Genomic DNA, 26,875 nt, shown 5'->3' on the forward strand with positions numbered 1-26,875 from the left:
AATATGTTCCATAAACTGAGCTGAAGAATGGAAAACACTGGTGACTATCAAAAGGCATGAATGAAACAGTGCAATTTTCCTAGTAAGTTGTTTTTAAACTTCTAGCTACAAATAGCTAGCAGTAGACCTGAGGTAAAGAAATTCTTAGGCTCTCTGAACAAGGATAATTTATCCCTGTCCAGGAAGCAAATGCAAGCATAAGCATATGGAAGCAGCAGCAGCAGTAATGATGGGCTGAGTTCACCTTAAGTGACAACGCATGTTGTGTAGCTAGAACGCCTGAAACTGTGAAGGTCTAATGGTCTGTAAATATGTCGACTTCTCCTCATTTCTCTTACTGATGAAGATTTCACTAAGTTTGGGACCAGCATAATGGTCAATTCCTCTCAGGAAAACAAGGAGAGGGGAAATCTCTTTTCACCTATGTCATAGGAATCTCATTAAATTCAGTGAATCTTTTGGAACTAATTACAAGCCTGCACACTGACCAAAGACTAAATTACCACAATTAACATACTTTAAAATTCTATTAGGTAAAATGACATAGGTGCTCACTCCTGGGGGAACTAAAGTCTCTTTTGTTGAAAAGAGTAGACAGGCTAGAGAATATTTGGTCTTCACAGTGTTAGGAAAAGAAACTTCAAAGTGCACATAACAGAACCAAAGATTAAGTAAATATCTGTTGGAGGGCAGGTTTTGTGGCAACTGTTTTAGGTTTTAGCAAGCACCAGTCTTGTTGCTACAGTATGACATGTGCTTTATTGTTATAAGTCTCATTCCTTTTCATGAGGTTTTTCATCATAGACATAAATTTATTAAAAATTGATAGCAGAGTTGATCCTTCTTAGGGCTTACCTGCGTGGGAAAGATGAGCACTATTACACATCTGACTCCCAGAGCTGTTGCCTCTTCTATTCTGTTCCACTATGATTGCATTTCTAGTTGTTTTTAGCTGTTCTACTTGTCTGATGATTAGGTATTTAGTTTTCCCTACTTGAGAAAAAATTGCAAAACTGTCTTTGATTTGTTTTTTTTACTCTTCTTTTGTTTTCATGTGGTTTACTGGAACATTTTTTTTCCGTCATAAAACTGAAGAACTTCATAGGTTTCTAGGGAAGTCAAACATCATAATATTCTTTTTCCTTCTATGCTACTTCTGTCCTGCCTTATGAGAAGTTTGATAGTTAATTAAGGAGTTGGTAGTTCTTGTTGGTTGAAGGAGTTTGGAGTAAATTGAATTTTAAGGAAAAAAAAGGTGCATGCAACAATATAATAGCTGAAAATAATTTCATTAAAAAGTAAAATAAGTGAAATTGCAATATGTTAATTAGTATATGCACTTGAGTTGGGGTGTTTGAGTTAAGATATGTCAAGTGTAAACGCAATGTGATGATTTAATGCATGTACGTTTTAGATAGTTATGAACAGAATATAACTTTTCACATCAACTTGTGGTAGCTAGACACTGTATGTTGACATTTGCTTATTCAGAGTAAATTTGCACTCAAATTGAAAAGCATTAAAATCTGTTAGTCATTATTGTGGACCAAGCTGATAATTCAGACAAAGAAATTGTTCCATTCAAAGTAAAATCAGTGCCATATATTTTTTAAGTTTTCATAGAAAATAAAAGGTTTATGCCTGTAAATGAATTTAGGTTTTTTTCACTAAATGGAAATTAAAATACACACACATGCATTCTGAATGAATAAATCTCAGATTGTCTCCGTATTCTGCTATTTTTATTTTATTTCAGCAATCTGCTCCTTTGGTAGAGGAAACAAAATTTATTTGTTCAACTATAATGTTATAAACATAGTCATGATAACTGTAAATATTGTTATTGTAACTGTTATTATTATAGGATGATATCCTATTTGAACTCCTTTGTTGTAGTTCATATGGCATGATCTATGTAATTTATAGTACCGGTGTATTAAAAATTTCTTGGCTTACTCTGAGTATGCATAATGGGATTTTGTTTGGAGCTGGAAGATAAATGATAGGCATAATTTATTCATGCATAACTTCAGAGTTTTATTTCTTTAAAATACCTCAGTTGCTTTATAAATTTGATTAAACTCACACTGGAATTACGGTATATGGAAAGGCATGCCTTATATGGCTTGAACAACTTTTCTTGAATAACAGATAATATGTATTTTGTTTATATATTTTTTCTTTCACAAAACCTTTTTTATTACCAGATTTTTGTGCATGTTAAAGAAACCCAGGCCTTCTTTATGCTTTTGGTATTCTTGTGTACTGTTTAGAAAACATATATTTATCACAAAAAATGCAATAAATGCTATATGATGGACAACTTTTAACTAAAATGCCTTGTTTTAAATCTTGTGTTAGAATGGTCTACTTAAGTATTCCTTTAGCCTAGAAGAAGCTAAGTGAAGTATCACTAGAAAGCCCTACATTGCCTTCAGCAGCGAGATGTGTTCTGTTGAACAGTGGAAGGCTGTCCAAGAGAAATGAAAAGTCACTGTTAGCATGTGAGAAAGCACTGAATTCATACAGTGTTTCCATCGTGTAGAGTATCTTCCAGTGTAAATGAAAGCATACAGAATTGTCACCCTGTAGAGACTATTCTTTCATTTGTTTTTATTTACATTGAGAAGCGAGTTCATACTGGCCATCTGGTTCTTGACAACTTCTACAAAGTGTTTTGATTTCACTCTGGAATTCATACTAAATTTTGAGTTAAATTGCACAATGGAAGTTGCCACAAGAATATGTTTTAAGCTACATGTGCTGAGCAATAAAGCAGAAGTTCATATGAAGTCATTTTCTTGAAATAAAGTATAGTGGCTGTTGTACAATAAATGTATAATTATTCAGTGTATATCTATTTGTGACAAATTGCTCATTTCTCATATTGCGCAAAAGGCAAAAAGCCATATCATGGACTGTTAGGTTTTGGATAATACCTCTTTTTAGTATTCAAAATTTTATGTGCCTTTCTATTATAAATCAAGTTTGACTTAAACAATTATATGATAAATGCTAAGTGCTCATAGAATTCTTCTGGGAACATCTCAAAGCAATATGTGTGTTTCACAAATACACGTGTATTAGACCATCTGGTAGAATAATTTAGTATCATTGATTCCTTTCCAAAATGTACATTAAAAAGAAAAAAGGTGAAAAATATATTTGGCAGAAGCTAACATTACAAAGACAGATGTATCATCCATCCAGTGGAAATGTAGCTTTTTTTTTGTTTATTTTGAATTGAAATTTGTGAAGAGTTATACCCAGAGGTGACTTAAAAGTAGTGTGCCTGCTGTTGTTTATCTACTAGTGCTTCTATGTATTAATGGCATGCTCTCATTCCTGATGATTCATTTCATAACACATGCTACCTCTCACCAGAAGATCAATATTTAAAATATGAGGCAGACATTCTGCTCCAAGTAGCTCTCCAATTCTGAGCACAGGGAGGACATGGACCTGTGCAGCAGGTCCAGATGAAGGCTGAAAAAGTGTTCAGAGGGATGGAGCAGAAGCTCTCCTCTAAGGAGAGGCTGAGAGAGTTGGGATTGGTCAGTCTGGAGAAGAGAAGCTGCCACAGAGACCTTATTGTGGCCCTTTCAGTACATAATAAGAAAGTCTGTAGCAACAGAACAAGGGGAAATGGTTTTGAAACAAAAGAGGGTAGATTTAGATGAGTTACAAGTAAGAATTTTTTTATGATGGGGGTGGTAAAACACTAGAGCTGTTTATCCAGAGAGGCTGTAGATGATGCACACTCAGAAACATTGTAGATTAGGTTGGATGGGGCTCTGGGCAATCTGGTCTAGTGCAGGTGTCCCATCTTATAGCAGGGTGTTGGACTCTATGCCCTTTAAAGGTCCTTTCCATCTCAGGCTGTTCTGTGATTCTGTGGGTCCTTGATTGTATATCAGGCAGATAGATTTGAGTAGAAATTACTTTTATTTTCTCCTCTTAATATTCATCTTGGTATCTAGACTTACAGTGTAGGCTTTGGCTGTAGAAAAGGGATCAGTGACACTTGAAGTGTTCCCTTGAATCAGCAGTGTAAGTAGCTCTCTGTGTGAAGCACAGCATCATGACATTCTTCTCTTTCTAATGCAATTTATGACTAATAAGTTCTTTCTATTTTCTGTCTGTAAAGAAATTTCACTAATGAGATCCTTTTCTAAGACATGCCAGTGTAATGCATTTACTCATAAGGTCTTCCGGTTTTTTCCTTTTTTGTGCTTACCAGTTGGACAATTTGTTCCAAGTAGAATTCTTTCACCATTGTAAATCTAATCTGTGGATAATGAAGTGAAAAAATGAGTTTGTAGTTAGACACTAAGGAGTAGTATAATTTTTTTCCTTTTTTATTGTGTAAACCTAGAACAGGAAATAAAGTTCTGAAAGTAAGAATAATTTTCTTTTTTTTTTCATGAGAGAAGTACTCTGATCTTGATAGAATATGGCATATGTGACTTTATCAAGAGCAGTGATTAAAACCTATTGTTTGCTGTGAATGGATGTTATTTATAGAATTTAGGAGAGAATTCTAACTCTAACAATCAAGGCCACTACTAGGCCTTTCCTTTAGAAAGAATTTTCCTCAAAGAACTAAATTAAACAACATCAAAACCAAAATTTTTGAATGTGATCAAAAATCCCCTTGAGACATTCACATTAAAGTCTGCGGTTAATTAGAAATATCTATAATTACTTAGCAGAAACACTTAATTATTAATTAAAGTAAGGAAAAGATTTTGTATTCATTAATATTTATGGGTTTTGACTGTGAATCCTAGTAGACAAATAGAAGGGTTGGAAGAAGAACTCACCTTTGACTTGTCAGTTACTAGTTGCATCCAAAGAATGTAATTGTCCTGAAAAGAAACACTTCATAAAGACTAAAACTTGACAAAATTTCCTCTTTTTCTAAAGAACTGATGCCAGCCCCAGTATAGTTAGGGAAGGACTTGCTGTACTTGAGTTTTTTAAAGTTAATTTTCTTTCAGCTGAACTAGATCAGATATCGATTCTCAATTGATACATTTAAAATTTAAATGGAGGATGTACACATACACTCTGTAGTAATTCAGCTGGAGAGGCATTTAAAGCTAAAGTATTGATTACCATTTGCTTGTTTCTTCGCAATTGATTGTGAACTGCAGTTAAGTCTTCTTTTTCTCACATGCTCAGGTTTTATTCTGTATGACGTTAGGACTTGCATACTAATTATTGTGAGATCATTATTTTGTTGTGTCTGTGTCAAATGCACATACCATTTGCAAAGCAAAAATTTTTCCATTTTGTCATGTTTACTGTGCTTAAAAGGGATAAGATTACTTTTTTATTTAATTTCATTCTGTTTGCTTGGCTTTATGATTTTTATTTCAGAAACAACTGCATTAAATGTAATTGCACATTAAAAGTGATTGCAAAGACCTGTGCTGGCGTCAGGTCAAAAGTAAATGAAAAACATGTGATGAGGTTGTAGGTTGGTGCTGCAACAGAGAATTGAGTGTCACTTGCTATTCATGTAAATCATAGTGAGTGGACAGTGAACCATTCCTTGGTATGATCTCAGAAGTTAAGTCCGGAGTGGGTAAAACCAGCTGGTTAAAGAACATGAAAAAATATTGTCTGGTTGTCTCATGAAATATTGGCTAAAAACACCCAAAACCTGTGCCTCAGTACTGATACTTCTACACACGCTACAGCAAGAGGAAATATTTAGAGATATGCTGCTCTCAGTTGCACAGTTGATTCTGTTACATTTCCAGTAAGTGGTTCTGTGGGATTAACCTGAATATGATATTTTTCATTGGCAGATAATTGTGATGATCAGCTGGTGTCTGCTTTGCCTCAGTCATCATTCAGTAGCTCATCAGAGCTGTCTAGCAGTCACAGCCCTGGATTTGCAAGGCTTAATCGAAGAGAGGGTGAGTGAATTTTACTGGTCAGTTGTTAATTCTGGGTTGGAATGAAAACAGTTTAGATACTTGAGCATATATTACCTTTCACATAAATTTTGTCTGGTGCTTGTATACCAGCCAGGAATGACAGTGTAGTCTCAGCTCAAGGAGGTTACGGATCTCAACTTCTCCCCCTGTGATAAGCTATCTGACAACATGAGCCCTCAGTGGCTGGAGCTGCTCTGTGGGCTTATTGAAGCGGCAGCATCTATGGATACTGACTTCTATTTAATTATTACCAATGAGGAATCTGAGGAATTAACTGTTTCAAAGGCACTATCCTGGGAAAAATCACTGAAATATTGTGTCTTAGGTCAAAATCTAGTTCTTAATTATCCAGCCACAATATTAGTGATGGTTACTTAGAGAATTCAAATACATACAATGTCCCTCATGTAGTCCATTGTTATATTTTGCATTATTTAATTGAGAGGTATATAAAATCTTAATAATATTTTGTCCTGCCGAAGTAATTTCTGTCATTGAACCTCCATGATTTACTGGAATATTTGCTATGTCTGATAGATAGAAATACTATTGTGAAGAAGGAATATCCCTATCTGTTTTATTGACCTGGTATGCAGTATAAGCATGAGTTTCTGTTTTGAATGAAGTTGTGATATGAGTAGAAATGATATATCCTAGAAGTAGTTCCCTTAGTTTGAAGTAGTATATGCTCTTAGAATTTTAAATAATGCCTGTATTATCACCAAAGTTAACATTTTCGTATTGGTCTTCCCTAAAAATGAATGTTTGAAAGCTTTTTCCATTTGGCTCTTTTCATGTGTATGAAGTTGTTTATGTCATGTTAAAATGCATTTTTAGACTTATAATTTCCTTTGCTTTGCCCTGTACTGTATGCACGCATTAGAAATGCTTATAACCTTACATCTGGTCTCATTTGAACTCGTGTAGATACAAAACAGTAGGTAGCTTAATTAGAAGATTGTGACTGTCTGCCTTCTCATTCTGTGTACCTCAGGTTTGTGCAACTGAACAGAGTACAGGTTTGAATGTCTTCTTCATCATTTTTAATAATATGACCAAATTGTTTGGCTACATATCTTTTGGGTCATTCAGACATAATTTTATGGAATGCTGTAGATGTGGTGAGATGAAAATCTCTTCAGTCTTCAGTAAATTAGTCCTAATTAAATTAGTTTTAACTTATTTTTTTATATTTTTCAGTGAGAGTAGAGACTCACTACTTGCTGTGGAACCAGGAATACATTTTCTACATTGAATTTGTGTTTTACTTTTTTTTTGTGAATTTCCCATGCAAAACCTGATTATATTTATAGGTGTATATACATGAAAGTTTTATTTGGATGGAACAAAGCTAGTTATTATATATACGTGATTATAAACAAAAACATTTAGGCACACAAGAAATGATTGCTAAACCATACAGACTGGAAAAAACATCTGTAAGGAAAATATGATGTGTGCTGTCAGTGATTTCATGAAAGCAACGAAGATATCATTAGAGTTTTAAAAGAGATTTTGTGATAATTTGAAGTGGGTTCACATTTAATAGAGATCACTCTCTACTTCGAACAAAAACTTCTCTTTTTTCCACCCAAAGTTAGTAGCTGGGAGTGATTGTGACCTCCTAACATTCATTTAGGACAAGCAGATTGTAGTTTTAATACAATAATATGCTTGGTTCTTTAAATGCCAAAGTTAGGGAAAATTGAATGTATTTTTGACAGAAAAAAGTTGAGTATTTTTACACAGATTACATGAGAGTCGAAATGTTGTCCTTCATCAATAAAGACATAAACTAAATATGTATATACACCTACACTGTTTCAGTTGGCAATAGAAAGTTAAAAAATAGCAGGAAATTTATCAGAAACACGGGAAGTTGCACTGAAATGGTTCTTTAACCATGTAGACTTATGTTTACTAAATGTGGAACAGGCAAAGTTAAAGGGGTTGAGGAAAGAAAACTTAAGCCTAAAGAAAATAAGTACAATATGTACTTTATGTGAAGACATAGCAAAAATTATAACAGCAGTGAATGATTGGTAAAAGAGCTAACTGAGAATATGTTTCAGCTTTCTCTCTGTAAAGCAGAAAGATAATGTGGTTGAACTCCTTGATAACAAAAAAATTTCCAATCCATTAGCAGTTAAGGAAAGTGATAACATCCAGGAATAACTCATTAAATGTTCTTCAGAGTTTTAATTATTACTAGTTCGTTGATTCCCTGAAGTTTTCAGATACTCAATACTCAAGCACAGCTAATGAATGCTTCTGCTAACTGCTAAAGTAGTTACTCTGACATCAGCTTCGCTTGCAATAATGGAAAATTAGATATAAAAATTAAGTAAAAAGAACTAAGTAAAAAAACCCCAATCACTAATAGCAGTTGAATATTTTTAATGGAAAAATAAATTTTTTAAACCCCTGATTTAATTATTTGAAGTTAGCAGACATAAAATTCAGGGATTTAATATAAGTAGAGTTTGACTTTTGGCCTGATTTTGTGTGAGTTTTTAATTTTAAATACTAGCACCATATCAGTTGCAGTTCAAATTAAATGTATTGAGATCTAGCTGGTGGACCTCATAATGCATTTATCATTTTTATGTAAAGGTGTTTTCAGAGAGGTTCAAAGGAAACTCTTAAGGCCAGCTATGTTCAATACTTTTGTTGATTATATGGAAGTAAGCACAAATCATTTATGATGAAATGCATAATGAAATGAAGATTGGTGAAATAGTGAATAAGCATGGCAAAGCAATTATGAAGAAATATGTAATCAATATACCTAAATATACAATATAAATATACCTAAATATATAATATATATAAACACTTTAACAGAGTGAGTTATAAAGTATTTAAAGGAAAGAGCAGAGGTCATACTTATTAAAGAGGAACTCTATTCTACAGAGCTGTGGCTCAGATTAATCTGGGGATTTAATAAATTAGCAATCCCCCTTAGCTTCTTCTCTAGCAAAAAAAAATACCCAAACCAAAACAAACCAAAGCGAACAAAACCCAAAAACAAACAAACAAACTTGTGTGCAAGTAAACAGAAAAAAGGACATTCTTATTTTCTATATAGCTTTATACTTTACCACTGAGCTGTGTACTAAAATTCTGGATGCTGAAAGTATGGTGGAAATTCTAGGCTGTTTTCCTATCCCAGTGGGAATAGGTGACACAAGAAACATTCAGGGTCTTTTAACTATCTATCCACAAGAGAGTAAATGAAACAAAAAGGAAAAAGCAAAGGTAAAGTGCACCTTTTATAGGGTGAACTGAGGCATCCCAAAAGAAGAGAAAAAGCAGACCGCATTCAGAACATGTCTGCCTGGGATAGTGATAGGAATTTAAATACCAATACCTAACCAAGACCATCAAGGATGTGTTTCTGTCCACTCATTGCCAATAATTTACATGATGAGTACTCAGTTAAAGCCTGGTGCTACAGAGGGCTTGCTCTGTTTTCAAATTCTTGATATATTTTCTCCCAACCATGATCTGTGAAAGAGCCCTTTACCACATGGAGAGAAGGTTGTGTCATTGTTGAGCTCAGCATTTTCTGGTTTTGTATGCAATGGGCTGTCAAGCTGGTTGTACAAACTCTCTAATTCACTCTTCCAATACCCTTGGAAAAGATAAATTAATTGCACTATGAATCACCACACCATGAGCCTTTATACCCAAGAACACAGGCCTTCTTTTGAATAAATGAACTTCTGAAACCTTGCAGGAAAAAAAATTCAGAAGACGGTTGTTATACAAGAGTGAACATACCATTGGAATAGCCTTAATATTTGGACAGCTAAATAAGCTGTATAAGGATTTGGCTGTGATTATCTTGCCCCATATTCACACACAATTAATTGATCAAAATATGACAAAGTAAAATTGAATATAGAAGTTGTTAAGTAGCCAAAAAAACCTGGCTTACAGCTTTCTCTTTCCCTGAAGTAGGAAGAAACCCATGTATTTTAATTATGCTGTCAGCTTACCCTGCCAGTTTTTCAAAAGCAGCCTGAAATTTGGAATGCCTTAACAGCAGATCTATTTTTTTTTCCCCTCTGGTGTATATATGGAACTCCTTTGTCTTTTTCATTACCTTTACCTTACCATTACACTGAATATCCTACGCTTTATCACATTCTTTTTGTTACAAAGAATATTTAAAGGATCATTTATTCAGTATGGCATTGTAAACTCCGTACTTATTTTTCTTTTTATAAAACAGTATGCTTTAATCACTTTTTGAGAACTCACACTAAGTAGGTCAAAATGGATAAATGAATTCTAGCAATCAGTAGTTAAAGAAAACATCAAGTCAACAGTTATAGAAAAAAAACATGCCTTACAAAATAAGAAAGTCAATTTTCATCCATTTTTATAAGAAACAGTTTAGCGTTCATAATGTAATGCTAACAATTAAAATAAAATGGGAGACAAAGTAAAAAAACTTAATTGCAGCTAGGATTGTACATCACCAAAGGATAATCAGGAAAAGCTTACCCTCTCCATTTCAGCAATATGCAAATAAAATTTGTTAAAGCTGATATTTTTTAATACAGGGAACAACAAAAGGAAACTAGAATGAAGAAAGGCCAAGTCTGATGTTAATAATTTTGTTTTTATAAGCAAACAGCAAATCTAAGTTGAAGCATCTAACATTATGACACATTTTTCTGACTTACCTGTTAATGTATGTATATATATTAGGAAAAAGGCAAAAGTAACAATCTCAGTCTTTTGCTTTTAAACAAAAAACAATAAGAACTTTTACAGTAATTTCTTCATAAAGGATGAAATGATGTGCTGTTGTCTAGTACAAGTCCAGAACCATGCAGTTTCTGAGGAAGAAATCAATCTGGTTTTCTTTGGTTGGTTTCTTTCCTGTAGCTAACTATTACAATAATTATATCTTTTAGTAAGAACATTAGCATGGATCTCTCAGCATATTAATTAGAATATTGTTTTTAATGCCATTTTACAGTTTCACTCCTTTGCAGAAAATGTTTTTAATAAGGGTATTAGACACCTTGAAAAATTGTATAGGCACATAGGAAAGTTGTTTATGGTGTTGCACCTGCATATGTTGCATGTACACAGTTTAAAAAAATTCTCATGGGGTATATCAGCCTTATAAAGGTAGAATTTGAAGCAGCATTATTGCATTAATGTCAAATTTTGAATTTATGCTGCTTTTGTTTTGCTATATCTTCTGTTCATATGTGTATATGGTGTGATTCTAATATTGCAAGAGAATGTAGGGGTGAGAAACAAAGTGACAAAAAAAGGAAAAGATAGAAAGAAAGAAGTAACTAAATTGCACTTAAGCAGAGTGAGTAAATAGGATCAAAGACTCGCTAATATTTTAAATATTTGCAGCCCACTGTACTTTTATGAAATTTATGTGTTGGAATATTTTTACAGTTACTTCAAGAAACTTAATTCCAGACTTGTGATCAAAATTCATTTAAGCATAACAAAGCATAAAAAGAGGTTTCAGCCAGCTATTTAATGTTTCATCACTGGAATAGTAAAATCCATGGTGAAATGCACAGAAGAAGTAAAAAATGTACTTCATTCTTGAAATTGTTTGGGACTCTTTTTCTACCTGAAATATAGCTATGAAAATAGAAAAATTTTTGAGAACTCACACTAAGTAGGTCAAAATGGATAAATGAATTCTAGCAATCAGTAGTTAAAGAAAACATCAAGTCAACAGTTAAAGAAAAAAACAGTTTTCTAAAAATTTGCGTTGAACTACAGTGTTCAAATACTCTTACAAGCAACCATGAACAGGCTTGAGGACAAGATCAAATAAAAATTGACTTCAAAAAATTTGAAGCAAAAAAAAGTTTGCTACAACCCATGTCTACTGTCCCTTTTGTTAAAGTTAATAGAATAAAAAATAGAAATTTGGATATAGCTATTTTGGGGGGGTTTAGTTTTATTATTTAGTTCTAAATAATAAACTTCTAAAATCTTAGATGAAGGCTGAATTTTGTGCAAAATTTGAATCATTAATATATCCTTTAGAGAGTCAAAATAAAATTTTACTCCCACGATTGCTTTGCAGTAGCAAAGAATTTAAGATCATGCCACCTTTAATTTTTTGAGGGATGGAAAAATAGATCATAAGTGATGATGCATCTGATTTTCTTCTTTTTTTCTCTTGTATGTTTGGGCCAAGGGTAAAGGAGCTTAAATATTTTTTCAAAAAAACCTAAAAAGCACCAATTGCTAGATAGGATAAAACCAGATTTTGGAAAAATTCCTGACTTTAAAAAAGTACAAAATTTTCTATGTCATGTAATAATGACTAATTTCAGCTGTAGTGCGAAATAAGGCTGAGTGTCTTAAATTCCAGTTTCTAGAGAATTATGACATTTTCATTTTAAAGGAGAATGCTATAAAGATAGAAAACATTCTTCCTGCCACACCCCTACAAAAAGTTCTGAGACTTTACTTGTACAAGGGATCCGTCTTTCGACATCTCATTTATAATAGATTTCCTTAGCTTCCTAAGGACCAGCTTCCTTGCATTAGGAGACATGGCTTTTTCCCCTTTCATCATCCTGCTCATACTGCAGTGTTAGTGCCATACTCGATTGGCTGAATGGAGAACTCAGGATTCCTAGAATAATCTCAAAGCCTTTCAAAATGGTGTTATTCTAGTGAATATACTCATCGCTATTTCCCTCAGGGTCATGTAGGCATATAAATATGCCTATACAATTCATATAAGTATTGTTGTAATTTTTATGAAATTATGTTAAACTTATATATTATGTTATAATCTACATCTTTAAGTATCTCAGACAAAAAAATCATGAACTAAGCTACTTCACATAAGAGATAAGAGCTGAAAGTACATCAGACAGTCTTGAAACAGGTCTGAAGAAAGTATCACCATATTTAGCTGACTAATATATAGAGTAGAATTTTCTGATGAAAAATGACTTTGACTTGTCTCAGCTTTTTTATTTCTGTTCAACAGGATTTTATTTTCAAAGATAGATGTAATAATAAAGAATAAGTGAAATACACAGATCTATTAGATAATGGCACTAGGTTAGCAAAATGTATGTTTGTATACATATTATCTTTTTCATTCACATTTTTAAACTTTCTGTCCCAAACTGCTCCTGCTCTGGACTGTCATAGACATCCTTTTCACTAAAATCCTTTCTTTAGGATTTTTTCCTTCTGGGAAGCTGAGGCCCCAGAAACAAGATGTAAACAATAGGTTGTCTGCTGCTGTGGAATGCAACAGGTGGGTCTGTGATTGGTCTCCTGGGGAAGTTTTGGTTCAGTGACCAATCACAGCAGAGCTGGCTTGCGGAGTCTGTCAAGGCCAGCTTGTGTGTTATCATTCTTTACTTTCTATTCTTAGGTAGCTAGCAGCTTCTGGAAACTCCTCTTCTTTTTCTTTTTAGTATAGTTAAAATAGATGTTTATATCATAACTTAATAAATCAAGCCTTCTGATCATGGAGCCCATCTCGTCTCTTCCTTCACCCCGAAAACCTTGTGTCCAACCGACGACACTGGACTTAACATTTGCCAAGTGAAATTAGCAATGAATTTGTATTACTTAGCTGTTTTGAATAAATTTCACTGCTCTTGGGGCCAGATGAAAACCAGCAGTCTCTGTCTAGCAGTCTTTATATCCCAAAACAGGAATAATTTAAGTTCCAGAAGAATAATTTTCAATTACCACCTGTTGCATATAAAGAGTTAGGCAGAGAAATTAGTGCTAGGTCATGAAAATGATTGTAAAATAAACCAAAAATCTACTTGTTGCTCCGTTTTCTTCAGATTTTGAATGGACAATGAAGTCTATCCATCATTCTTCAATAAATTTGTCTATTACAGTACCTCAACTGCTAATCAGAGAGATTGTAACAAATTATTTTCATGTAGATAATTGAATAAGCATATAACAAAGGTTTGAGCTCTACAGAGAAGAATAAAACAACACACTAGCATCCTGTTCCATGTTGGAATTAATTCCAGTCATTGCTCCTGGTACCAATATCACATAAAACTACAATGGTTCAGCTGTATTAACTTGGCTGTATTAACTTGCAAGACAACTTTGTGTACTTGACTTTATGATTTCCTTCACTCTCAAGAGAGTTGTTGCCAAAACTCCTCCCAATGGCTTAAAGTAGTAGAAAAAGGTCAAATAACTACATCAAGAGAAGGTTTATGCAAAAATAAAAGTGCTAATGTACTTTTAGGTTTTTTTTTTTTTTAATTTCATGGCATGATGATCAATAGCATGGCAGAGTGAGCAGAACAGATTTGGACGAATTCAGTAGAAATTTTTATAAATATTTTTAAGTCCTTTGTGGAAGTACGCTTTTTTTGAGACCTGTTTTGCCTGCCTCTTAATTTCCTTCATTACTATTTATCAAAATTCAGAATTCTGTCAAATTTTAATTAATTATATAACACCATTTAAGAATCAATAGATTATAATTTATCATAAAATAATATTTATAAAATTTGTAGGATTTAAGATATTTCTATTAGTAATTTTCTACTATTAAATAATTTGTGAACATGTGGATCCTCCAAAAAGCCTTCACATGTGTGTTTTAAAATTTCCATGAATATGGCATGGCAACTCCTTTGTATGATTTTGCAGGTTTCTTCAGTTTTAGAATACTAGGGACCTGAATTATAGTGTCAGGAAAATTCTAGAATTTAAATAATTTCTTTAATATTCTTTCTGTTGTTGTGGTCCCTTCCTAGTGTCTTGTTGGTAATTGTAGATTATAGCATATGAACCATATTAAATGAAACTAAAAGGTCATCAGTAAATTAAGCTGCTTAATCTTCAGTATCTTAGGTTGTAAAAAATCATTGTCCTTTTTGAGTATGTGAGCTTATCCAGACTACCAGCACTACTGCTGTTTTGTTTGTCTTAAGAATAAGAAGATTACATTTTTTTATTATTATCTGGTGTGTTGCTTATGGGACTGTTTGTTTTTGGGGGTAGAAGCTTCTCCATTTTTTACAGTCATTTATTCTACATATCAGTATGGCTTTCATTCTCTGTTTGAGAACTGAAATGCAGCTGTGCATTAGTCTCATTATGACTGTGTCTAGAAAGAAAATGAAGGATTCCCTATTTATTTATGCACATGTTTCAGTTCAGACATTTTATAGAAGGTGATTTGGGTGTTTTATTTTCCAGTGTCTTAACATGCTAGAATTGCATGTATGCAGTGATAGTCATTGCAAATGTCAGATCTGCAAGCACTCTGAGGTCAGAAACTGAGTGTTTGTAGTGCATTTATCATACTTTTTGGCTGAGGTATTCTATAATCCTTCAGTAGAGAATTAATTTGAATAGAAATGGTGCTGTTGTCAGATACCTGTGTATCAATTCATGCTAAGGTTGCTGTCTGCCTGAAGCATGTATGAGTTGCAGGATGTCTCGCTCATAGATTATTCTCTGTACCATTTGCATGACAACATTAAGAGGTCATTGATAAATAGTATGACCTGCAAAGGGACAGAAAAATAAAATGTATTTTGCAATTCATGGTAATTCTACATTGGTATGGGTATATTTCACAATATCATCACCAAAAGGCTAATTTCCCATGTTTTGGGACAGAAAGATAAGCAGAGAGAAATGTAACCTTAAGTAATGCTGTTTAAGGAAGTTGATTTAAAGGAAAAAGCAAAATAAAAACCCAAAGTAAAATCCAAATTATTAAACTGTTACCTACATTAACAAATGTGTCTCAGGACAGGTAATTTATTGTAATCAAAACTAATTATTGCTTCTCAAAATATTACAATGAACCTGAAAGTTCAATAGGGATCTACAAGACTTTTTAAGAACTGAATTCAAAACAGAATTTTGAGTCCATTACCTGGGAATTTTGTGAAAAATAATTATATAAAAAAATTGCAAACTAAATGTCCAGAAAAATGGGGAGGACTTAGTTAAGATCATTTGCAACTTTGCTAGGCTAGTATTTTGCTGCAATGCTCAATTAAAAAAAAAAAAAAGTACTCTGAAGATTAAAAGAGCCTGTTTTGCTTAATAGGGGCCAAGAATAGTGGATAATGCAATATGGAAAATATTATTCCTCATTTAATGATTTGGTTTTTTGTTGATATGTTGGAGTTATCTCTTAAAATTTCTCAAATGTAACAAAAAAGATATATTACTGAATATGTTGTGTGAGCAAGATATTACATGTATAGCTAATACAATTTTGAAATGTAGAGGGCATTTTAAGTACATAGTTAGTGCCATTGATCAGTCATTGATTTAAAAATACATACAACTGAGATCTCCAGTGTTGTGAGCTGCAAGAAGTGAAACACAATGGTGGGAATTTTAACAATTACAATACAGAATATTTTGTGCTTTTAGCATCATTTCAGATAGCTGCTTATTTCAGTAATACTATGAAATTCAATTGAAAATTCTGAGTTTTTAAAAGAGAGTGTTTGAATAATTTTAATAATTGAATAAAATATTAAGAAAATGGATGAATAGATTCCATCAAAATTTTTTTCAGCATCATACTTTACTTGTTTTTTGAGTGATAAGTAAAAGTTGCGCTCTTTATTTTTAGATATAAAGCAGCTGAAGTCTTCCTTTAATATTGGATCTTTGAGCTATAGAAAGATGAACGTCTTTCTGATGGGAAATCAAAAGTGTCTATTGACTCTAAAGTGTAAATTGTCAAAAATACACTGGCAAGAGCTCACTGATAAATGAGTTTTCAGAAAGCCTTGATATTTCAACTTCTAACATTTTAAAAGGGATTAAGCAGCCTCATGTTGAAATGCACCTTGTTTCTAAATATAGAATGAAGGGATGAAGTGGAATCTCCACTTTTGCTGTTGTTGAGAGGATAATAGATTTACATCTGGCAAGCAGAACCCTTTGTTTGTGGTTATTGTATGTCTTTAATTCTGAAACAGGATGTCTGCAATTTAAGCCCATTTATAAAACCACTGATGTTTTTAATTAAGCTCAAAAATAAATAAACAAAAAAGAGGAGACCACAAAATGTGAACTATAGCAAAGGATGTATTAATCTTCAATTCAGGAGCCTAAATATTGTTAAGTACCTTAAATTAAACAAGATCAGGGTTGATTTGGAATGAAAAAAACTGGAAAAACTAATCTGTTTTTTTTTTTAATAATTTAGATTTTTCTCCTTTTATTCCAGCTCATTTTACACTAAAGGTTTTTAATAAGATTTTCAGTGGACCATTCTCATGTCTTTCCATGTATTTTAACAGTGTTTATATGCCAAGTGTTCAAGATATACTATAAGCATGTTTTGATTCATAAATCAAGACAGTTTAAGTAGACATTTTAACTCTGTTAATTATAAGAATACTGGACAATGCATGTGATTTTCCTTTGTTTACTCCTTTTTTATGATGTTGTTTTATCTCTTTAGATCTTCAGTGTGTTCTCACAAATAATCACCTTGTTAACTGAATATCCTTTTGATTTTTTTTAATATTAAATGTGTGACTCATTTCATTGCTAAAAGGAGTGCTGCGTTCTAAAGTAGACACTACTTGGCAAAAGGAACACCTCTTCCTTTTTATAAAATAATTGCTCCTGAATATATCTGGTACTAAAAAATATCTTCAATTTCCTTAAAAAGTGAATGCTTTACAGTTTTTCAAGGTGCAGCTATTAAGGTAAACTATTCTGAATTACTAAAATGTAAGTATTCTGATAGTTTGGCAAAGTTTAACACATCCATACATTATCATTTTGCTAAGAAGCAAATAGTCAGTAGAAATAGGAGCAAAAGCTTTTTGATCATTAGCTATGTGTGCCTCATATCTAATCTAAAATACAATAAACCAGAACAGAGTCTGGTTTTGCTATTGGTTTTTAATGATTGATCAGGATCCTTTTACTTTAAAGAAATAGTTCAGTAAGATTTTTTCTGTGTGACTCTTCTTTTTGCACTTACCCTCCAGCTCTGTGGCCACATTTAGGTATAAGGTTTTTTTCATATATTGATTTTTTTTTCACTTACCTAGACTTCATTCTATATTAACTTTTTCATACCCTCTAATAGCAGTAATAACTTTAAAATACATTTTGTAGGGAAATCACTGTATAATAAGTAATAACTGTATATACTCATAGGACTAGATTATAGTATGATGCAGAAGGCCAGCTGTCTACATTTAGCAAAAAGTCGACCTTGAAATTGGTAAGTTTAGAAGAGTAGTCATGAAAGAGCAGTTCAGGCAAAAAGGAAATGATCCATTGAAATCATAGCTTTCACAAGTCATTACATTGTTTACTGTGTTTCCTCAAGGGATTGTTTTGCCTTTTGGATAACCAAGAAGCCTTGATTATTTTTCTAGCCTGCAGAAATATGAAAAAGATTTTATCATTTAATCTTTTGCTAGACACATACATATATATATATATATTAAAAAAAAGGTAATTTCAGCTTACTTCCTGATAAAGCAAAAGAAAACAAACAAAAAACCCCACCTCACCTTCTATTTATAACTGGAACAAATAATGTCTTGTTTTTGCTGTTATATGAGTATTTGTCACATAAAACTAGTTATGTAATCATTGTTGGGTCCTTAAAGTTTTCTGCTGTGTTTACATAGAAACAAAGATTAACATAATCAGACTGGTATGGGTAGAGATGCTAAGGGGGCCACATGCATGCACAGGATTCTTCACACTCAAATGACGAAGCACAAAACCCTCCATGGCTTTGTTCTCATTTCTCAATAGCAGGCAAGGTATTTTTCCTCTAACAAATCCAGGAAAGTTGTCTGCGTTCATGTTTCCCAGAATTCTTAAAAACTTGTTTCTAGATTCATCTATGTGACCAATCATGCCTCTCACTGTAGTCTCAAAGGCAGTATTTTCAGCTAGAATGGGATTTTGTGACCTGCTTTAAAGCAGTTCTCCCTCAGATATTCATCATTTTCTGGGACTGGGGTTTGCAAAGAAACCAGGAAAAACTTGGTGAAATTGAGACTGAACTGGAATTTCTGGCACACAGCATAATAACACCAGAAGCGGCAGTATGAATACTGCTGTACTGTTTGACCTAGTGCCAGGATCTGAAGCAGCTGGAGCCTCATCCTGGGAGGGCATACATAATAAAAAACAAGAAGAATTTTCTAAATGTCAAAATTTTGCTTGAGGGAAACCATATTCCCAGTACAGTTTCTGGCTATATTCCACTTGCAGTAGCTCTCAGGTCCCTTTATGTGCTTTTTACACTCATTTCCTTAATATTTTCACAATTTCTAAGATCAGAAAAGACAGAAGCACGATTATTTTTGTGGCTTTGTGCTTGCTGGGGCAGTTTTGGCTTATGTGGTTACAAATGTCCTTCTGGCCTTTAGTCCAGGTTCCAGACTGCCTGGACTCAATTTCACAGTTGAACTACCAGAAATTCAAACCAGATATGAAGGCAGTGCTCCTGGCTGACTGTCATAGGTAAGAACTGATCTTACAGATACAGGATGTCTCACATAACATGAAAATAGTTATCAGAATACATTTTCCACCTCTAAATCCTTATGAAAATTGAATGTCACCTGCAAATGATTCATGTTTTGGTACCAATAAGCTTTTGACTTCTCATAAAATCAAATGCAAATAATATCTTAGTAATCTCGTCCATGTCAAAAAGTTGACGATGTCTTTCATTTTGCAACGTCTTTGACCTTGTTTTTTCTTAATCTTACAGCATCCATATTTATGGGTAAAAAAATAAGAAACAAACAAACAAACAAACAAACAAAAAAGATAGCAACATTCAAGGAACAAGTTCTTTCCAAAATCACAATTTATTCTTTCTGCATGTCACTCATTGCCATTCCCTTATTCAGCCTACTTAAATACTTTCTTCATATACTCACACATTCAGTATTTATGATGAATCTGGTGCAGTTATTTTAAACAACTATAGCATAAGTCCACTTTAAGTCACAGTGTTCTTTGTATCAATCTATACTTCTCATCTTTGATCAAATTCTTGTCTTCCTCTGTTGCATGTTCTCTTCACTGGAAGAAAGCAGATGGAAATGAACTGCAAAATAGATTTCCTCATTTCAATTCTTGTACCTGGTGTTAGCACATAAATTACAGCAGTGCCTGTACTTCTGCGGAGTAATGCAGGCAGACCTTTCAGGGTTAACTAATAACCTAATAATATCTTGATCATTTGTTTCTATTTTGTATATCAGCCAAATATGGTGGTTGATTAGAAAAAGGTGGAAAACACCATATTCTTGGCACATACTCATCACCTAATAACAAAAAAAAAATTCCTTGTATTAATCTTAGAATGCTAAAGGCATTTCTCAGATAAGAAAAAACAGAAACAAAACTAGAAAAAAGAGAGGAAATAAACCTGAAAGGTGCAAGTTTTCAGTCTACTTATAAGTCTGACTGAATTTGAAATACCTGGAAATAATGGATAACCTTAATAATAAACCATACCATCAAGATTTCCTATAATGTAATTCTTCGTACCTTTGTTACAGATCAGTGGATTTGAAATCCAGATCTATATCTTTTCAATTTCGTGTAACTTAATAAGGGAGGAAGAACATGTAGCTCTTGGCAAGCTATGGTTGGGCAATCAACATTCAGAGCTGACATCTAACTGTAAAAGGCCCCTATAATATGATCAGCTGAGGGCAGGTTTGTGATTGATTTGTGGCCCATTCCAAGCCCTTTTGTATAGTATCCTATTCAGCAAAAAGCAACGTACTTGTTAACGCTTAATTGCTAAAGGAATAGCAGTTGAAAGTTGAATTTCAGCTATCAGATTTCTTATTTCTCTGGTAGCTCATATGGTAGATTGTCAGATTGTAAGAAAAAGCCTAACATAATATTTGTGGGGTATTTTTTGTCATTAAGTTTTTTGCTAGAGGCTGTACTTCGACCTCTGAATTACCAACACTTTATTACCTAAGAGCAGATACTTGCTTTTTGATAAGAGCATAATATCTTGGTATGGAGTATCATACTTTTGTATATTTGATTTAACCATCTAAAAATTACACAAATTCATTCTATGCTAGTGTATTTTATGAAAACATTCAATTTAATTTTCTCCCTTTCACCCCCAAGTAAGTCTGTGATACTGCGGATATACCCTGTAACAGTGTTAGGGAATAGAACATTCTTGCTTGTCTTCTTGTTGAGGTAATTACATGTTAGTAGCTCTCCAAAAATCCTAATTCCTTCCAGAAGAGAAGCTCCTCTATGAGACTTTAAAATGCAAAGTATGAAAAATTTTATGGTTATAACTTGGGGAACCTGGTTTTGAGTGTTATTTTGTGACTGCCTCTAGTAGGTGGGAGATGAGAGATGTTGGATAAAATATCTCTGATGACAAAAAAAGGGAAGGCTTATTACCCTGCTTCCCAGCAAATAGCATTGTGAAAAGTTTGAGGTTTTTAACACCCTTTTTTAATCTGTCATCTGCTGCATTACTATAGCGTTTTAGTCTTGACTAGGACAGACGGTTTATTTCTGTTCAAAATTATCTTTTTGCTGGGAACTCCAGTTAAATTTAATCATCAGAATTAAGATCATGTTGAGCTTCCTATCCAAATTTTATGTGCAGTATCTGTATTCCTCATCATTTGTTGGCATAATTTTTAAAGCATGTCATAGGGTTTTTGTGAGGTTTTGGCTTCTATTTTGGTCTTCTCTTAGGATGTGAAACTGGTTTAGTATTGGTAGGCAGAATATAAACTTTTCAACCAACTGCAGTATTTGACAGTTTCTGCACTCAGTCAACGTTATTATTATTGCACGACTGTAAAACTAACATTCTCGCAAAAGCATTTGGAAATTATTTCCTTTTGTTTAGCTTGTGATTTTGTTGTAGCCCAGTAAAAGGAGGGACTGGTAATACAGTAAAGGTTATTTCTTTCTACAAATGACAACCACAACAAAATAAGATTCAAATATTAATGCATAACTAATTAAGTATCCACCTTTAATTATTAACAGCTTCACTACCATATTCTTATTTAATAACAAAGATCAATATTGTATAAATTTTAGTTTTCAGTGTGAATAAATCTTTACTGTACTACATCTTCATTACCCTGTATAAGTAGACAGAATTTCTTCATAAGGACAGAAACCTGCAAAGAAAATAAAGTATTATGATGTAGGCAAAAGTGTAATATACATAATGTCTCAGTTAGAAGTTTAAAGCTCTACACCCATGTCTCTTAGAGGCAGAGACTGAGTTTTTATTCTTGGACAGCTTTTAATCAGTTTGGCTTCAATCCTTGACTAAATCTCTTTGGACTACCCAGGAGTAAACAGAAGCGAGTTCTTGAATTCATAAATCCATTTGCAATCCAGTTAGCAATGTACAATTTTTAGCCACCTTAAATTGCTATATCAAATAAATATTATGCTTTTAGAATTTAAGGGATGTTAAGGGATATCTGTGTGTGTCTGTGTATGTATATATATATATATATTTATATATGATTTTTTGGATAGATCAAGTCAACTTCTTTTTTTCTAGGATACACGTATATACATACACACACACACGTCTATTTATATATATGAAGTGGTTATGTGTATTTCTACATATAATGTACATCTATACATATATGTATGTATACATATTTACATCTGTAATGTTTGCTATCATATTCTACTTCCAAAAATGTTTTAAATATAGAGAGCTAAAACTTCAACTCAGTTCCACAACACTTTACATGTTAAAAAAAAAAAAAAGTGCAGAGAGAACAGTATGATTTTTTAATTGAATATCTATGTAGCAAAATTGCAGATATCCTATAATCCAGGATAATGTTTCAGGATATGGAGTTAGTTAAGCTGGCATATGAACATTTTTACTTAAAGAGCAGCACCACAACAATAATGCTGTTAGACCTTAGCTTGCAGTTGGGAATAAATAATTGTATAAATATAGGTTTAAATGAAGGAAAAATATTGTCTGGCCACATCCTATTATTATCTATATTTTTGCCTTTTATTTTGTCTTAAATGAGTTTTTTTATTTTATTAATTAACATTTTATTTACCTGTGTGTTGTGAGAAGTTGAAAATAATTGGCAAGTGATTTTATACCTAAAAATACAATAATTGGATTAGTAATTCCTGATAAAAGATGAACTTACAGTGCTTTAGGATCATTCTAAAGAATTCTCAGTTCACAAAATGAATTCTTAAGGGCAAGAAAAGACAATATAAACATTAGTAAATTGCACTGGATTGCATTAAGTTTCATTTTGACTGTTACTTAAATTCTCTGCAATATTTTAAGTAATATAATACTTATGAAGAAATAAGTAAAGTTGGATCATGGTAGCCTGCAGAAGTTGCACTGTTCAATCCCTCAAGGTTTTTAACAGTAATACTGCTTTTCTGAAAACTGTAGAAATTTTTCTACACAACCACTACTATGATTTATTTATCATTACATTTATTATATAGTCTGATTCCAGTAGCTGTCCATAACGGCTCATTAAAAGTAAAAAGCTGTGATGACCTTTAAAGATGGGATGTGAATATGCATAAATACACATTTTTTAGTCTGAGAAAATCTTTTGTGTTAAGCATAATTTTAGAAGTAACACAGCATTAGTTATACACCAGTTGTCTTAAATCTGATGCAAATAAAAAATCCCTGAATTAGTCATTTGTCTGTTGAGATTGGCTGATTTAGTTTCATAAACATTATAATGCTAGTTTTGAAAAACCACAAATGAGGACTATTATTATCATCCTACTCTGGGAAAAAAAAAATAAGATCCGGAGTGCTGAAAATTTTTCTAAAATTGAGTTTCCTGAGGGACAATAACTTAAATGAATGGAACTGCAGTTTTTCTTCATTGTTAAATAATTCAATTAATAATTTTTTCCTCCAATATTGTAACAATAATAACAATTGAAACAGTAATAAAGCTCTTTTATTAATAGCATACTATCTACATTTTAAACATTTAACCAACAAAGATGTTATCTCCTAGGTAATCAAGCCAGATGTGATTAAGAAATATAATAATGAAATTCCATTAGTCTAGCTCAATTCCATTTTCTCTGTTATTTTTTCTAGCCATCATTGTTATACTCTCAGGCTTTATGCCAATAAAACTGAGTCATGAGTCAATGCTGTATGAAAAGGTTGAAACCTCAAAATATTCAAATCTCTTTCTTATTTGTGAGCGCTTCTTTCCAAATTATATGGGGAAATAATGAGATCATAATGCATGAACTCTGAAAAACACAGATGTTACACAAATACACAAAACCAGAAATTGACTAAGATTTGAAGAGAAGTGGTATATATATGTATTTTAATTCTTTATATAAGAATAGATATCTTAGACCGTGGAAGGTAAATTATTGGTCTAATCTCAACTTTGTAAAAGCTCCATAATAAATTTCTCTAGCAACGTTTTGTTGTTGAGGTCAATATGAAAAATATTATTGGAAACTAAATACAGGAGTTAGGGAGAGTTTTACTAATTTACCAGCTGAGGATCTGGCATAGTGTCTCATCTATAGGTACCAATCAATGAAGTGCTAAGTGTCATATGACGTATATTTGTAAGTTAAATATTTGTATGGTAACAAAATGCTGTGAGTAATGACTAGAGCACCAAATTAGGGAAATACTGTATATGTAGGGGATAACGCATGTACCAGTTTTACCTCATCCTTTTATATTCTTGTCAGGTCAAGTCGCTCAAAGAGGTACAGAAGTGGAACTGCACATGTATATGCATACTGTTATAATTGTACCTTACATAAAGCCAAAATGTAATCAGACTGGACACTTCTGTTGACTTACAGGGTCATTTCACTGCAGAATATTCATACTCTTGTGCACGTAGGCACAAACAGACTTTAAAGAGTAAAAGGCTGACACTGCACTTGTTTTCTTAAAAAATCACATTCTCTTTGTGCATGTCAGATATACATGCCGGCTCATAACCAACTGGGGCTGGCCAGCATCTCTCTGGTGCCACTTGCAGTAATTTACACCCACAATAATGGAAATAAAATAGAGCTTTTCTATTTAAATATGTATAGTTAGAATATTTTTGCTTGAAAACTGTGCGTGTCAATATTTTTTCTGTTTGCTTTGCTGTACTGAAAGCATCATGTATACTGAAACAGGTGGCAGAGTCAGTGAATCAGCATTTTGAAGGCTGAAATAAATTTTTCAGAAGTACCACCAGAACTACCAAAGTGGATTATTGAGGATTGAGATTAAAGCAGTGATAAAAATGACAAGCACAAACATGTTCATCAGCTCAAAGATACTGTCCTGCTCATTTTGTTGTAAAGTATACAAACATATCACTTTGCTAAGTAAAACTGGAGATGATACATCTAGTTATATATTAGAACTGGGTGATAAATGTCAGGGGGTTTAAGATTTGATGGATGGTATTTTTGAACTTGTTGCTGATCCTTCTACAGTTCACGGATACTGCTGTGCAACATTCTTCAAAGCAGTAGTCAAATCCTCAAGGAAAGTACAATAATATCTGAAACAGTCATCTACTGGGTTTTTTTTGCAGTGAAGTTTAAAAAAAAAGTTATTTCACACCTGTGTCAATCTGTTCTTAAATCTGTTCTTAATAAGTGTCACTATTTCCTATTAAAGTGGTGGATATATATTTGAGGAGACAGGAACACAAATCACAAATGAATGTTTATATAACATTAAAATCCACGTGTTCCATGGGGCTGGTGGTTGGAGACAGGGATGACACACACCCCCCAAAGCTCCATGGGACAAACAGCCTGTCTTATTGTTGAGAGCCTTCTTATAGAGGGGGTTCAAAACTGCCAGGTCTCTACAGCTCATTGGTCTGATCCTCTCACAGCCCAGCTCCTGGCCAGGGAGATGCCAGCAGCTCAGGATGGAATGTCATAGCTGAAGGTCCCTGTCTATCAACCCAGGGCCCGATTTATGAAACCAGGCTGGGTTTCTTATTTATCACTACAAGCCAGCTTGTACAGTAACATGTTTGGATCAGAAAAATACAATTAAGGTACACGTATTTGTATGTTTTGATGTAACTCACGTCACTGCAGATTGTAGCTGGTATTAGGAAATTTAATTTAATTACCCTGGAAAACCTCGTCAGAATGCTGTCTGAGTGACAAATACATAAAGTATTCAGTCTTCTTGTGTCAGATGTACTAAGGCCAACTGATAAATGCAAAATGTTTTGTTGCTTGCTTTCATTTTCTTTGAATTCTGTGGCTGTAGTCAGTAAAATACTGGGATGGCACACTAGCTTGAAGTGAACAGGAGTAAATTCTAAAAAAACCAGGTTTAATTTGGTTTCAGATTATGGTTTTGCCTAGTTGTTTCACCCTGGAATTAATGAAAGCAAAACAGCTAAGAAAGAAAGAAAGATGAATACTGAAATATCTACAAGTGAATTAATTGCAGATGTTTATCTGTAAAAAAATCAATGCCTCAATATAAAAATATTTTGGCCACGAAAACTATGGCTAATTATCACTACTAGCTTTAAATTGCAAGACAGGAGTGTAACATTTTGGGCAAGACTACTGAGCAAGGGAAACAAATACAGATGGCTCAGTGAAAGCAGCTGCTCTGTAAAGAACATGTAAAAATTTATTAACTTGAAAAAATTATATAACTTTATAAAACTGTGATGAATGGTGTATTTGAACTAACCTTGGGGTTTTTTTTTGTTTCATTGTAACAAATATTTTTACAATAAATACATTTCCCATTTCCATGCAGTTCGTTTCTATTTCCTGACATAATGCTCTACATACAAGAAATTACATCAGTACAGAAATTCAAGTGAGAATGCTGCCTAAACTCAGTGGTGTAGTGAAAGGTGGTGGCAATGAAGTCTCATTATTTT

General features: G+C 33.1%; 1 protein-coding gene across 1 annotated transcript in view; it reads left to right on the forward strand.

Annotated features, from left to right (window-relative positions):
- The window catches only part of LOC115915305 (contactin-associated protein-like 4), a 208,091-nt gene that overhangs the window by 42,465 nt on the left and 138,751 nt on the right, over positions 1-26,875 (forward strand). The window contains exon 2 of the mRNA XM_030968639.1: positions 5,817-5,927. Coding sequence (XP_030824499.1) covers positions 5,817-5,927 — 111 coding nt within the window. The remainder of the gene's footprint in view (positions 1-5,816; positions 5,928-26,875) is intronic.

The sequence above is a fragment of the Camarhynchus parvulus genome, chromosome Z, assembly GCF_901933205.1.
Source record: "Camarhynchus parvulus chromosome Z, STF_HiC, whole genome shotgun sequence".
NCBI lineage: Eukaryota > Metazoa > Chordata > Aves > Passeriformes > Thraupidae > Camarhynchus > Camarhynchus parvulus.